At 34.1% G+C, this 16,614-nt stretch overlaps 1 protein-coding gene across 4 annotated transcripts in view; it reads right to left on the bottom strand.

Annotated features, from left to right (window-relative positions):
• Positions 1-228: 228 nt before the first annotated feature.
• LOC129747597 (elongation of very long chain fatty acids protein AAEL008004) overlaps positions 229-16,614 on the bottom strand; it is a 102,901-nt gene continuing 86,515 nt past the window's right edge. For all 4 annotated transcript variants that reach the window (XM_055741888.1, XM_055741886.1, XM_055741887.1 and 1 more), the window contains 4 exons: positions 12,567-13,049; positions 1,153-1,417; positions 967-1,082; positions 229-894 (listed from right to left, as the gene is read on the bottom strand). In XM_055741888.1, coding sequence (XP_055597863.1) covers positions 658-894; positions 967-1,082; positions 1,153-1,417; positions 12,567-12,818 — 870 coding nt within the window. In that variant the 5' untranslated portion in view covers positions 12,819-13,049 and the 3' untranslated portion in view covers positions 229-657. The remainder of the gene's footprint in view (positions 895-966; positions 1,083-1,152; positions 1,418-12,566; positions 13,050-16,614) is intronic.

Genomic DNA, 16,614 nt, shown 5'->3' with positions numbered 1-16,614 from the left:
TGCTAAAAATTGCAATCACAACTACATATACAGGAATTTCATTTGCATTGTGTTAGATCAATAAGTCACACTCTTCGTACAATTTTCAACTTTTTTATAGCGTTTTTTATCGTTCGTTCTGACCAAACAGAATTTTTTTTTTGGTTCCGAGTTTCAAATCATTTTTCATAGGGACTGTGATAGGTAGTTGTCAAACAATTCATCGTGTTAAATTTTAAACGATCTACTTTATTGGTATCTTAGGTTAAACATTAAAATCGCTTATCGGGTTCTAAGTTTCGTTCTACTAACTTACAACAGAGAAAATATCTTACAACACTAAGGAAAAACTCCTTACACTGCAAAGATTCTTCGCCATGACACAACATCACAAAGTTGTGTCCTATGACGGCCTCGAACTTTGCGTCCGCCTAAACTTATGAGTAGAACTTTCGTTGGTAAGAGTTTGTTTTTGAGCAAATACGCGTGGATTTGGTAAACGAAAGACCTTTACAAATTTGTGTAAAATGGAAGAACGGATTTTTATTTATAATTGTTTTTTTTTGTAAAATCTGGAACTGGGACCAATTGACTGGAGAATATTCAACAACAGCGGTGGTGAAATTCGATTAACAGAAGCTGGACAGCTCCTGCCGGGGTTGGGTATCCAAAAGTGAGTTACTGCTCTTTTGCTTTGCTCTCTGAATTTTCCTCTTGCAGCATTCGACTGCTTTCGGCCTTCTTCTTGGCATCAGCAAGCCGCCGTTTGCTTACATAAGTCTTCTTGTAGAAGTCGTTGAACAGCATATAGAAGAAGATCGCATTCGGCAGGGTGAAGCAAACGGACCAACGAGGGTAGCCACAATCGGTCCACAGAAGCTGAGCCGAGTGCATGAATGCCATTCCGAATTGGACCTGTTGAGGGATTAATGAAAACATTAGTGATAAAAAGTCGGCTGTTGAAATCCAAGAAAGCTAAGAACATACCATCTGCAGATCTGTGATGTATTTCTTCCACCACAAGTATTTGTGGAACTGGGGTCCCATGGCAGCCATCATGTAGTAGGTGTACATCACAATGTGTACAAATGAATTGATGACACCTAAGAGTAACAACAAACAATTTTAAGTTACATCTCAAAAACCTCAATCACAATAACCCCGAAACCATACCGATGAATGTGCCATGTCCGCCCGGGTAGTACTTGGTGGCCCCCCACGAGATCATTGGCATCACCGTGTGATGGTACAGATGCAGGAAGCTGATCTGGTTGTCCTTCTTGCGCAAGGTGAAGAATACCGTATCCAGCAGCTCGGTCAGCTTGGCCAGGAAGTACAGGTAGCAGCCCTGGGCGACTCGGATAGCCGGCGGAGTATCGGACCAATCGACCGGTTGGCAACGCCAGCTGTAGTGCCGCAGCCAGGCGCCATCGAGACCCTGTGATGGTAAATGGAAGAAAATTAAAAAAAAATTTTTTTAGCTGAAATCTATCGTTATTATTTTCGAACAGATTTTCGAGCGTAACTACAATCTTGTTTTTAAAAAATTAAATTTTAACTTCAAATATCACAAATATTTTTTTTCAGCATTGCATAAGAGGTTAGGACATTTGACCGATGGGTCATAAGACCGTAGGTTATCCATCCGAAAATGGTTTTGCCGAATTGATGCTACGCCGGATGGATGTTAGGCCAAATAATCAACAGGTTGAATAGACGGCATTCCGGATTATCATCAGGAAAAATAGTCGTTAAGCCAAAATGGTTGTTTGGCTGAATGGTCGATAGGCCGAATATACGTTGGGCCGAATGGACATAATACCTAACCATCATTCAATTTACTGAATATTATGCCAAATGACCATTCAGTCTAGCGTCCATTCGTTCGAACAAATAACTTAATGCTTCATTTCGCGTTTCAATTCCAAATACCTTCGGACTAACATCTATTTAGCCAAGCATTCATTCGGCTTAACGTCCGTTCGACCTAACTTCCATACGTCTTAGTGAAATTTAGATCAGTATCAATGCAGCCGAACGACAAAAATGGTTTTATCGGCCTAGCATCAGCATCAAGAATCAGATAGATGAAAAATTAAGATTCTTAGCTTAAATTTGAAAATGTATAATGTATGTTGTAAAGTCTGCTTCATTTAATATTGGAACACAAACAATTGCGTGTAGTTCAGTCATTTATTAACGAATTCATAATTTGTTTTTCATACAAATGTAGCATTTTCTTTACTCTTTCATAAAAAAAAATTAAAAAAGTTATTCATTGTTGTTTCGAAGAAATTCTCGTACTTTTCCCGTAATACGGCACATTAGGCGGCGCACACCCTTTTCGTCCACCGTTTTGGCGATTTGATTCCACCAGTTCTTCATTTGAGTCATGTTCCTAACAAGTTTTCCCTTTGCCTTAAGCCTCCGCTTCGTGATTGCCCAGTATTTCTCTATCGGCCGGAACTGGGGGCAGTTTGGGGGGTTGAGGTCCTTCGGTATTACGCTGACCCCGTTCGTTGCGTACCATTCCATAACCGTTTTGCTGTAATGGCAGCTTGCGAGGTCCGGCCAAAACATTACTGGACGGTCGTGGGCACGAATAAACGGCAGAATCCGTTTCTGTAGGCACTCTTTTTTGTAGACTTCTGATGTCATTGTCTTGTCAGTGAGAAAGACTTTGGTTTTCTGTCCACAACTGCATATCCCCTGCCAAATCATGTACTTGCGGGCGAATTTATCCGCAAACACGAACTTAAATTTTGCAGGTACATCCCCCCGAGCCGTCGCCAAATAAATTTTTTGACCTGGGATTTGCCCAAAGTCCGCCTTCACGTAGGTCTCATCGTCCATCAGAATACATCCGTCGAACTTGGTCAGCACTTGGTCGTACAGCTTTCTAGCACGGATTCTGGCCACATTGTTCTGCTTCAGCGTCCGATTTGGCTGTTTGCTGGCTCGGAATGACCTTATTCCTTCCCGGAGACGAATTCGTCGCACCGTACTGTGAGCGGCCTGGAACTTATTGGCCAAATCGCGGTCTGAAAGATTGGGTTTCCTCTTGACGGCCTTGATGACTTTCCCACGCAGTTTCCGGTCGACAGTTCCACTCCGACGCTTCGAATGCGGCTTCCGAGCCGTCGTCAATGTTTCCTTGTACTGCTTGATAACACGCCATACGGTATTTCTGGGCATTTTAAGCTGTTTAGCTAGCTTCGATGCCGACAACAATGGATTTTCAAGAAAACTGTGCACAATTTGATCTCTCCGTTCGGCTTCCATGGCGGTTGTTTACAAAATGCTATCGTTTGGTGTTATGACATAAATACATGGTGAAAGGTAATGAATTTCCCGACAAGTGGGTGACAAAAGTTTCCAAATTCGTCCACTAGGAGCGCCACAATGAGCAAAAGAATTTGTTCCAACATTAAATGAAGCAGACTTTAAACTCATATTTGACTCCAAGATCAGAGATTTAATCTAAAGTTTCAAAGTCAGAATTCAAAACCTGAAGTTTAAAAAAAAATAAAATATTTAAAATTAATTTAAGAATATTGAATAATAGAACCTTTGAAGCTTAGGCTCAGAAATTATTTAAAAAAAAAATCAAATGACATAAATGTTATGAAAGAATAAAGCACTGATGGAATAATTGTACATTACTTTTTATAATGTATTTTCTACAATTTTTCTAGATTTCATTAATTTTTTTAAAAATTAATTAAAACGGCAATCAATCATCATTTTGGGCCCGTAAAGCTTTTTTAAAAATTTTATCCCTTGCCTTTTTTCTTCAAACGATTGTAGGGAAAATTTATATGACTTGATCAAAATATGCACCTGTCTGCATTTGCTCTACAATTATTGCGATTGTTAACTTTTTCTGGCTTTTTAAGCATTTATTATGTTCTGTTAAAGGCATAAATTCAATATTTTTTATTGGCATAACGTAAAATGGGATCTTGTTTTAAATTCCGGATACAATTTTCTTAATAATTTAACTCTTACCACTTTGAAAAGCAAAATCCATTAAAGTGAGGAAGAGGATCAAAGGATAAAAGGTTTTCGTTTCAAGCAAAAATAAAGTAGTGTGATAGAAAATATGTTCAGTTCTCAGCTAATAATTTTCTATCTAAGTCGGTAACAAAGCTTGTTCTGTTAGCATTCAAATACTGGCAAAAAAAATTCAAACCAAAACCTTGTGAAATATTATTTATTTCTGAATATGTGTTGATAAACAACGAAAGTTTTATAATAAAGCATGGTTGAACGATTTTAGATTTTGTATTAAATCAGCTGGCATTAAAGTAACCGACGAAAATGATTAGTTCATGATAGAAACAATAGATATCTGAAATTCTTTGATTCGACCCAAAAGTTTGACGATTATCTGTGATGCTTTTCTCAAAAATTTGATAGCAAATTTTTAACAAACATCGATAAATTGAGTTGTTTCACGCATAATAAAGCTTTAGAAATTCTATCCCAATGATATCTTAATAAGATTAAAAATTATGAAATTTATTTAAAAGTCCTGTTGAGTTTTTATTTTTAAACACGTGAATTCGGTTTATCTTTCCTTTTTCATATTTATTTTTGTCAAAAATTTATAGTTTTAAAAAATGACGCGAAGCTCTGCTAATTATTAAAAAAAAGTTATTTTAAGTGCGGCCCGCTTACAAGATTGCAAATTTGAATTGGACCGTTGTTTCAAAAGGTAACTCACCCCTGATTAAGACTAAAATGTCAATCTAACACTACACAGAAAAAATTAAAAAATCTGAGCTATACATTTCATGTAAAATTAAATTTCATGTGAAATAAGGTCTTATGTGTTGAACACGTTATTGTATCGCAGCCCTGAAAAAAACTTATTGGTCAAATTTCTGAATATTTTTTCTTTAAGATTTAAGTTTGATTGATTTAAGATTATGTTTTTGTTTTATATCTGCTGCGGATTTTTTTCCTTCTTCTTTAGTTTATAAGTGTTCGATTTCTTGGATTAACCTTCTAATTTATTTATTGATTTTCATTCTACACTGCTTCAAAGCTGCTACAAATCAGTTTAATTGAACAGAATATTTTAAAAGCTGAAGTCAAAAACTAATACACACTTTTTATAAATGAAATAAAGCTCTCAGAGCCAAAGGGGGTCAAGAGCAAAGTGGTAAATGCCGTTTTTTTTATTTAAAACTATGTTTTATGGAGTTTTCAGATTTTTTGAATTTTTTCTAACTTTTTAAATCGATCAAAAATCACAACTTTCCGAAAAAGTTTGTGGAAAAAAGAAAAAGAACCTTATAGGATTCAAGGGTTTCAAATGAAAATATTTATAAATTCTTCCACAGTTTTTTTTATGCATTCTGCATATGCATATGGATAAGGAAATTAGAGGGTTGTACTCCATTTTCCCGAAAACCATTGCCCAGAATGGAAAATCCCCTGAATCTCAATCGCCAGAAAGAACCATTCCCCAGAATTGTTTTCCCCAGACGAACCATTCCCCAGAAAAATTTTCGCCAGAATGTATCATTTCCCAGAAATTTTCACCGGAATGAACCATTTACCAGAAATTTTTTCGCCAGAAGAACCATTTCCCAGAAAATTGAAAACATTTATCCTTACTAGAAATTATTTAAAAAAAAAGTAATTGTTCCCAAAAATGGGGTTTCATAACTTTATTCTTTTGCGGCAAAGCCGCAACCAACGAGGATGAAGGGGCTGAGGCGGCATAAAGCCGCCGAAGCTCCCAATTCCGAGGTGGCCGCCGACCCGCCGTCGGAAGCGGTGGCCCCATTACATTAGTCTAGGTCTGCCTGGGCTTCCTAGGTCTGCGTGAAAGCTAGGGGTGATCACTTAGCCCCGTCCGCCACGCGACAGTGTGAAGGACAATATTTCTTTTAAGTTCGAACGCGCAGCGTGAGGAGTCGGATACCAAAACGTTTTTCAAAGGACCATGGTTGGCATTGAATTAATTTAAGTACCCAAACCACAAAACATAATATCGGTTCTGAAATAATTTTAGTTTGAAACTTTCAAACAATTGCTTTCATTTGAAAAATCATTTTGAAAAATTTAATTTCGAATCATATGAAATTTTCAATTCATTAGATTTAACAGCACAAAAATTTAAAAAAAAAATACAAGAGGAAATAATCTGGGATTTGTATCATTCTGGGAAATGTTCTATTCTGGGGAAAAAAAATTCTGGGAAATGTTCCATTCTGGGAAAAAAAAATTCTGGTAAATGGTGCATTCTGGGGAAATTTTTTCTGGGAAATGGTTCAATCTGGGGTTTGATTTCGGGTTTTTGTCTTTCTGGGGAAAAGTCATTCTGGGCATTAGTTTTCGGGTAAATGATATACAATCAATTAGAGAAATATATATTTAATAATAAAATATATTGTTTCATTTATTCCGTCTATTTGAAAGAAAAGCAAGCGTGTTATATTATTGCATAATAACATGTTATAACGATTGTATCCCATTTACCCGAAAACCATTGCCCAGAATGAATTTTTCCCAGAATGACAAATACCCGAAATCAAACCCCAGAATGAACCATTTCCCAGAAAAAAATTCCCCAGAATGCACCATTTACCAGAAATTTTTTTCCCAGAATGGACCATTTCCCAGAATTTTTTTCCCCAGAATGGAACATTTACCAGAATGGCACAAATCCCAGATTTTTTCCCCTAGTATTTTTATTTGTTTTTTTTTTCTAATGAATTCTTGAATATTTCATATGATTCGAAATTAATTTTTTCAAAACGATTTTTTAAATGAAACTACGACTTTGAAATTTTCCAACTAAATTTATTTTAGAACCAATTTTGTGCTTTGTTTATGGTTTGGGTACTTTAATTGATTCAATGCTTACCATGGTCCTTTAAAAACCGTTTTGGTATCCGACTCCTCACGCTGCGCGTTCGAACTTGAAAGACGTTTTGTCCTTCACGCTGTCGCGTGGCGGACGGGGCTAAAGGATCACCCCTAGCTTTCACGCAGACCTAGGAAGCCCCGGCAAACCTAGACCAATGTCTTAGGGCCGCCGCTTCCGACGGCGGGTCGGCGGCCTCCTCGGATTTGGGAGCTTCGGCGGCTTTGTGCCGCCTCAGCCCCTTCATCCTCGTTGGTTGCGGCCTTGCCGCAAAAGAATAAAGTTATGAAACCCCATTTTTTTTGTAACAATTCCTTTTTTTTTAAATAATTTCTAGTAAGGATAAATGTTTTCAATTTTCTGGGAAATGGTCCTTCTGGCGAAAAAAATTCTGGTACATGGTTCATTCTGGTGAAAAAAATTCTGGGAAATGGAACATTCTGGCGAAAATTTTTCTGGGGAATGGTTCGTCTGGGGGAAAAAATTCTGGGGAATGGTTCTTTCTGGCGATTGGAATTCTGGGGATTTTTCATTCTGGGCAATGGTTTTCGGGTAAATGGAGTACAACCGTTATAACAATAACATTCGTTGATGCAGCTGAATAAAAATAGCTGTATCATCAGCAAATAATCGAGCTGTGCCTTTAAGTGGTAAATTACGAAGATCGTTCACATACAAAAGAAAAAGTAACGGACCAATGTTGCTTCCTTGGGGTACACCAATATCAATGTTTCTCAACTCGATTCTTGTATTTTCGATCGCTGCGAATTGTTTCCTCTCCGATAAATAACTGCGAAGGATGCAGGATGCAGCACCTCTTATTCCGTATTCATTTAATTTGGACAATAATATGTCGTGGTTTAGTGTGTCGAAGGCTTTTTTAAGATCCAAGAGCAAAGCACCAACGATATTCTTAGAATCAATTTTTGAAATAATAGAATCATCTAACTCTGTGATAGCAATTAGCATACTCGATCTAGGTCTGAAACCGTACTGCAATTTGTACATATATTTTCCTGATTTAGAAAATTTTCAATTCTATTCATTGGAAGTGTTTCAAAAACTTTGCTAAAACACTAAAGGTTGAAATTGGACGGTAGTTATTTACGTCATGCGGATCACCTGCCTTAAAAATGGGAATAACTTTTGCAACTTTGAGACAATCCAGATAAACTACTGTCTCTAACATGTGATTAAAATATGGCATGAGTATACCCGAGAAAATTTCGTTGTTATTTTTTAACGCATCTACAGGAAATCCATCAGGTCCACGACTCTTTTTATTTTTAAGAGATAGAATTACTAGTCGAACCTCGTTGACACTAGCTGGACGTAAAAATATTGTATTTTGTACACTATTAATATGCGGATCACTTCCGGGATCAGATGTGGTTTCATTAGCTAGTTTTTTCCCAATCGTAGAAAAATGTTTTTTAAATTTATCACAAATCTCAGAATTGTTAGTTGTCACGCCTTCTTCATCAGAAAGGTTTATTGGAGCGGTGATTTTATTTTTACCAAGGAGTGTATTTATGTTTCTCCAGAGCTTGGAATGTGGAGTCTTGTTTAACAATCGCTCGTAATATTGATTTTTGCATTCATATTTTTAAAAGTTCAGCTTTTTGTTTATATGATTAAACATTTCTTCGAGTTGGACATTATCGTAGGCTTGCCAGATACTTTTAGAAAAAAGCGGGACATTTCACGACAAAAAAGCGGGACACAGCAGAAAAAAGCGGGACATTTAAGAAACTCTTAAAAAAAGCTGAATTGTATTGCATACAAATCAGCCAAGGTTATTTAAAGAAAGTACAATAAGTTTTTTTTAACACGGATTTATTTTGCTCAGGTTTTCTTACATGAGTTCTATTTACACGGGTTTTAGCCATAAACACGGTTATAGCAAATTAACACCAAGGTTTTAAAAAAAATTCTTTATTTGATGATGAAAAAAGCTGACGTTCTAAGATTTCATCCAAAAATTCTTTGATGGTTTTTCAATATTTTCATTAAAAAGTAATGTCAATTTGCGTTTTTTTTACATTTTACTTGAGAAAAGCAAAGAACATTACTAATCTTATCATATTTTCCAATTCATACTTAAAAATTCAAAGTGTATAACGACGTATAAAAAAAATGGAAAAACGTATGCAATTTTAAAATTTAGTGGAATCTGTGAATATTTCTAAAATTCTGTGTGACAAAGATTCTGTGATGAAAATTTGTAAAAAATTCTTTGAAATTATAGATTTATCTGTGATTTCTTTTTAATGTGATTTCGGCAACCTTAATTAACACGTTATTTAAGAGAAATATTTCAAGTCCTTCATGTAAACAGCGAATTTAATATCGCGTAAAAAGCCTTTGGGCATAAACAAATATATTTAAAATTTGTTTCAAAAATTTGCATCATTGTATACTTGACTAATTAAGTTAAAAAATATGGTGTGTAAAAAGCAATTGAACTCAGATTCTATCGAGAAATTAAGATTTATAATCATTTAGAAGCAACTTAAACAATATTTTCATCATATATACTAAAGTTATTTCATCGGTTGAACATGCTCCAAGAACGATTAATTGATCCGAATACTATTGTCACTTCAGGGCTTTTTAGTATTGTCTTATATAAACTCTGAAAAATTGATGCTTATTTTGAGAAAAATGACTTATTCGATTTTTTTTTGTGTTGTGTTGCTTGTTTTGAGAAAATGACCTAATCATAAAAAGGATAAAGTTTGATTTTTTACAATGTTAGTCTGTGATTTTTTTAAAAGTTTTCCTTGAAAAAAAGCGGGACATTTTGAGGAAAAAGCGGGACGGCGGGACATTCAACAAAAAAGCGGGACATGTCCCGCTTTTGCGGGACGGATGGCATCCCTACATTATCGGGATGTCGTTTATAACGTTTCAAATGGTTATTTTTGATTCTAATCAGTGCCCAAAGGTCTAGTGACATCTCTGGACAATAATTGCCTTTAATTTTACCTTTTTATTGAGTGTTTAAGTAGACATCGAGAAAACGGTTGCAAGTTGTTGTTGTGTGTTGTAGGTCATCATTGACATTTTCTGGTAGTTGAATATTGATAATTTCGAAACAAATCGTTCAGTTTGGAATGATCAATAATTTCTTTCTTCAGAATTGTTTCCTTCTTATCATATAACAATTTTAGGGATGTAACAATTTGTAAATGGTCCTAACATCTGTAAAAATAGTATCGTTTGTAAGTCGGTCTATGTCAATCTGCTACTTAATAACATGGTCAAGAATATTTTTAGTTTTTGGTCTTGTTGGAAAAGTATTTGTGCAAGCATAACCGAAAGATTCTAAAATTGATTTATATTTCATCACAGTGTTTAAATTAATTAAATTCATGGGGATATTAAAGTCACCAACAATAAGACTCGAATGGTTTACAGGAACAGATGCTAATAAGGATTCAATTTCATCACAAAACAAGTTAAACAAAAACGCAGATGGTCTATAAATACCATGAACATTGAAAATTTGGCCACTCCGATCTATTTCAACACTTATTCTATGAAAAACTTCAATAACTTTATGTTCAATTTCTTTAAATTTCAAATTCGTTTTAATATACATCACTAGTTACAAGTTATGATCTCTTTAAATATTTTTTTCACGATCTGCATTTGGTACTTCCTTACAACGGTTAAAAATGCTATAATGAAATATTTCAATATCAAGACTATTAAACCGCTTGTATATGTATTTTTTTGGTAGGTACTAATTTCTATTAATTTTTTTTCAAACTGATTACACTACACATGAAACATTTGTTTGAATTATTAACTTGAAGCCCAAAAGTGTTTAAAAATACCCTGTCATGTGTTTTACAAACATAGTCGCTTTTAGTAAAAATGTAATTCGAAATTCTCAAAATATCTATTTTTATCGAAGACTCGCAACCAAACACCTTTCCTGATGAAATCAAAGCATTGAGACGCGAATGAGTTGCTTTATGCGAAAGTTAAACTTTTTTACATATATAAGTAGGGGAGAATGAGGATACTTGATCCCTGGGGATACTTGATTCCTTAGCTATATCTCGAAACTGAAATGTCTTACAAAGATCAAATATTCTAGAAAAATGTGTCATAATGAGCAAAATAACAATGTTTGTATTTTAAATTTTTTTAACAGAATAATTGTTTGAGTAATTGAACTTTGTTTGAAAAATTTCACAAAATGTAACTTGAAGATCTTTTTTCATCACTTTAAAAAGTTCCTTACATGGGAAAATTATGAAAAAAATATTTGTTCCAATGTATCAATCGTTCGAGCGTAAAATGAACTTCATAATGCCATATTTTCAAAGCAATGGAAAACTCTCAACTTTTTTCAGAAAAAGTTTTCTAAAATATTGATTATGGGTACAATTGATCCCCTAGAGTTGGGTACAATTGATCCCCCTTCCAAACGGCATATTCTTCTTCTGAATTGATCGTTATGATCGTTATCAAACAATTGTCTGAAGAAAAGAGCAAAAATAATTAACTTTCTCTTAATTATAAAAAATAGCGCCTTTAAGTATGCAATGTTTTTAGCGTTGAGACAAAGTTAAAGAATTTTCTTCTTATGTCTGCTATAAATTGTGAAATGAGAACAAACATGACCAAAATAGTCAATTAACATTCTATCTTGGGGTTTTGTTTGATTTTTATACAAGGATTAGGGCTTCCTGAATAAAAGATCAAGTCTCCTTCAATAGGGGATCAAGTAACTTTAGAAAAATCGCAACTCCCACGAAAATGCTTCTAGTTCATCAAAGGGTTCAAGTATCGTTCTAATTTTTGGAGCATAGAAACTTGAAGCTACAAGCTGTCAGAAAATGTCAAAGACGGCGAGTTGCTTAATTTTTCCAAAACGATATGGTGAAAATAAGAAAAGGGGATCAAGTATCCCCACTCTCCCCTATAGATTGAATGATATTTTTATTGTTTTTTTTCATGATAAAATTTGTGTTATTTAAAAAATGAGGAAATTTTTCAAGAGTGAACCTGTATATGACAAATGGCTAGGAAAAAAGGGAATAGTGGGAGGGCCTAGAGATTTGTATGAAGGAAAAAAACCATTAGTTTTCCTAACTGAAATTTTTTTCAGAAATTTTTTAATTTTTTGCCCTTAAATTTATGCAGCAGAAAACGTCAAATAGCGCTTTGATCTTTACAAAATAAAAAACTTTTATTGATGGTTTAAAGCCTTTTTTTGCTAAATGGCACAAAAAATAGTGTTGAGGATGTTGGGGCTCGTTGAAACCATGCTGATCAAAGCTATCCCGAAACATGCAGACTGGTTTCATGAATAAACATTTAACTGTAGTCACTTATTTCGTCTTAATGTTTTGCAATGAATAATCATGCTTTAAACTCTTTTCCTCGGCAAGTGTTAAAAGTTTTGGGTGTTATGGAAAGGGTTGCTTTCTAAAATATTCAAAAATAAATGAAAAAAGTGTTCAAAGTTCCCAAAGTTTAAGATATCATCAATCGAAACGAACATCAAAAAGTACACCCACAAATCAGACTCTACATCAATTTTGGTATCGAGTACTACACGGTTTTCATTGCTGCAACTTTGTTCATAAAGAACATGAACTCGAAGCAAAGCTTCATCGGTTCGGTACAGCAAAACCCCCGATAAATATTGAGCAATATGTAAATCAACCAAATCAAAATTATTACTCACCTCCACGAACAGATAAACACTAATCAGGACCTGGGCGAAATTGTACACAACTAGCGTCCGCTGCATCTGGAACGGCTTTCGATTTGCCATATATTTGGGCCCGAAGTTCAGTACAAAGTAGAGATAGCTGGCAATGATGGTGAGCCCAGGAACCGGGGATGCTATCAGGGGCCAGTGGTTTGTCCGCGGATCTGCCAGTTCCGTGAACAGATAGTCCCAGTAACTGGACGACGTCGTCGTGTTCAGTGACATTTTGGCGTTTGTGTGACTTCTTCTGCTGTCACCGATAGGGTTTTTGGTAAAATTAATTTAAACTAATTAAACTCTCTATTCCCGCCGAGTGCTATCGATCAGCATTCGTTCCGATTGAAGTTGCAGCATCAACTAGCAGTAATTGACATTCGATAGCAGTTGCGATATGGTGATGTATCACTGTTTTTTTTTTTGGAAGAACTCGGGCTCTAGCAGCTAGTAATTGATTATCTGTGGGGATAAAGAAAGATAGAAGAACGAAATGTGTCGGTTAGAAAAGTTGATAGAATTTATTAGCAATTCATACGAGCAGGAAGATCGTTTGAGTGAATAAATATATCTAAATGGGAAAAAATGACAACCCCGTGAGACTTAACGTTTCCTGTTCGATTGATAGCGTGGGACAGGTTTTGTTTCAGGAAAATATTGTATTTTTATCCTTTGTTGAGCACGTGAGCAGGAAAAACGATTTCCATTATGCTAGTTGCTGTCTTGATTCCTTATCTGTGCTTGAACTGTTGTCATTAATATTATAGCTCTCAAGTCTTCAAGTCAGTGCACGAGTTTTCTGTATCGTGAATCTTATGAAAAGTTACTTAAATGAAGTTTAGTATCACAAATAGACTTTTCTCATCGTAGTAACTTCTAAGCAGCTAATTTTCACTAAAAGATCGACACATTGACATATTGATAAATTCTTGGTACAAATAAAAACAAGTTTGAGTAACTTCTGACTAATTTGTCATTGAGTTTCATACCTTTATTGTCTATTTTTTCTTATAATCAATACAAATTGAAATCCAAAAATTTCTGAAATACGAAAACCATTGATTGACAAAAAATGTATTGAAATTGAAATTTTTTGACAAAAAGTTTTGTTATGTTTGTTTGTTAGCTTTTCAATTTTTAATAAAGACAGAGGATGGTTTTTAAAAATTTGCGAAAAAACCGCGGTTTTTTCGTAGATTCACCATAGTTTTTAGTCTTTTATTCACAATATTTTTGTGGAGCAGGTCGAGACGCCAGATACGGCAAAAACACTTCGGCTTTCTGGTATTTCTTGATGAACTACGCAGCTTTTAGAAGGCACCCACTGCTTAAAATTTTCTTGTTCATGACCATAGTACTTGGAAAATAACAAGTAGGCCATTGCGCTTAACCTCACTTGAAAGTTCCGTATATGTACACAGACACAGCATGATTGCATACCAACAAAAATAGTTATGAAAATTTGGCAGCTTTACATAGAATGGCATTCAAAATTTTTAATTTCTCCGTCGATAGTTATTCGATTCTTTTGAAAAGGGCTTCAGATTAAAAATTCATTCTTCAGACTCATCGGAAACAATTTTTTATATTGGATTTTCGGATTTGAACCATAAATAATAAGCATTCAAAAGACATTTTCATCGTCGCCCCTCGTTTTTTTTGGAGCAAGTAATGTAATATTTTCTTCTGCCTATGTTAAACATTCGACAAATAATCAAAAATACTTCATATTTCTGTGATAAAAAGTCAATTTGTTTGGATTTTTTTTTCAAATCACACAAGAAGAAGGCAATACATAGCAAAAATATCACCTTATTTTTGTTTTAAATCGACAAAATGCCCATTGCATATTACTTCTAGCGGTGTTGAAAAGCCAAATATTGTTCGTTGCATTAAAATGCATCAGTGCATATTTTTCTCATAATGTTAATGCTAGTCAATTGAAAGAAAAATGTGATTTTTTGATTAATTCCATACATTTGCCAGTTTTTTCCATAACTATTTTTCGGGGCCTCTTACCGTTCAAAGAGAGCGGAATGGCCTACCTTGGATATTTCAAAGTACTTTGGTTCATGAGCAGTCCTGAGCAAAAGAAGAGTTGTTTTGACATTACTTTCTTGTTTATTTTCCATTTACAGCTTGACACTCTATGGTAACTTGATGTTAAGTAAAATTTACTTATTTTATATTAGGAAACACGTCTATTTTACGGGAAACTTGACTTGACCAATTGCATGTTTCCTAGTTGTTCCTTGATCTACCAGAAGGCACCATGCCAAATTTCAGAGCATTTGGATAATCCTAATGGGTCGCTGAACATGGCCATTTTTGAGTTAATCGGTAATATACATTTTAATTTAGCTTTAGCCTTTAAGCATTTGCACTGATTGCTGAACAAATTTAGGTGTCTAAATAAGACGTGATTTCACACATTTTTTATTGAAAACTGTAAGATGATACGAGTAAGAGTAATGACAAAAAAGTTTTAAAAGATGAAAGTGAGCAATGTCAAACTCATTGTGCAATTTCACAAGCATGTATTGTCCGCCATTTTGAATGTAATAATGATGTTCTAAAATGCAATATTTTTTTCTGCTTAGTTTCAGAAAACTATTGACATCGGGTAAATGTCCGTTATATTTTATATTTCTTTCATGATTATTTTGGTAAGAGAATTTTTTCAAAAACGGCGAATTTGAAATCGAAATTTTCTAATAATGCTTTTCAAAACTTGATATAAATCTTATTTTAATTTTTCATAACGTTTTTTTTTATTTTTTGATACTTTTTTGCATGATGCTCACTTCTAATTGATTATATTATGAAATTGCACCACATCGATTTTTTACGAAGCCCCTTGTTTTTGAGGATTGGGGATCATCATGATCTATTCCTTAAGAAATATCAGAATCAAAACTATTTTATGTTTTGAGAAGCTTAGAATTTTTTATTTGGGTCATCCATTGGAAAAAAATTAAAAAATTCGAAGCTTTTTTAAACCCGGAAATTGTCAAGGCAATTCGGACAAATATTAAATTTGTAATAATTCATATTCGAAATATTAATAAATAAATTCATTCTATTATGAGTTGTGAGCCTATTTGGTTGAATAATTCTTCTGAACCTTTCGATTGCTTTGACACAATGCAAATTCAATTTTTGAAAAATAATTTTTTATTCAAGAAAATATTTTAAGTATGAAATTATTATTTTCACATACAGATGTGGAATTTTGACCTTACATTTATTTTCAGAATAAAATTTCATAATTTACGACTACAGTTCTGGATGAGAAATCCTCGTTGATTATCAAAATGTGATCCTAAAAATTCTTTATTATATTTTTTTCACATTTTTGGACGTAATCAAGTGGAACTCAGAGTCTTGAGAAAATTTCAAAACAGCAATTGTTTCTCAACGAAATCCGAACCCCTACCATTTATTTGAAGCTTTTTCAAAAACAAAGTTTCAAACATAATGCACAAATTTTATTTGGGTTGGCAAGAACCTCAAAAAAATAAGATTTGAGACGAAGACTTCATTGTCTGAATTTTACATTAAAACAATTGATATGCAAGTGTCTAAGAGATTTAGTTTCTTACCCATTTCAGTGTTGCATCTCATCATTTGGAAAATTGTTTCAATGATTTTTCTAATAGCTTTTAGGTGTTTCAATTCTTCCAGGCAAACTATTTATAAGCATGACGCTGTTAACCTTTAATGTTAACCTCATATTAACTTTTAATTTGCAACCAGTAAACGTTTTTTTTTTCAGTGGTTTACAAGATAAAGTCATTTTTCTCAATTGCGTTACATCAGGTGACTTTTGACGACTGTTGAACGACGGAATGCAAGCAAATTTTGGAAAACTTAAGACATATATTTGAAAGAAAATTGTAGTTTTTAGTTTTCAATTTAGGTGCATTTAGTAATTTTACAAGCGATTGTCAGACTGATGATTTAGTATGAAATGAATAATCTTTAAAAATCTAAATTCGCTTTGTATAAAATTTAGCGAATACCAGTC

Source organism: Uranotaenia lowii, chromosome 2 (genome assembly GCF_029784155.1).
Source record: "Uranotaenia lowii strain MFRU-FL chromosome 2, ASM2978415v1, whole genome shotgun sequence".
Taxonomy (NCBI): domain Eukaryota; kingdom Metazoa; phylum Arthropoda; class Insecta; order Diptera; family Culicidae; genus Uranotaenia; species Uranotaenia lowii.
The sequence above is the reverse complement of the archived record's forward strand: the minus strand, read 5'-3'. Positions and strand labels throughout refer to the sequence as shown.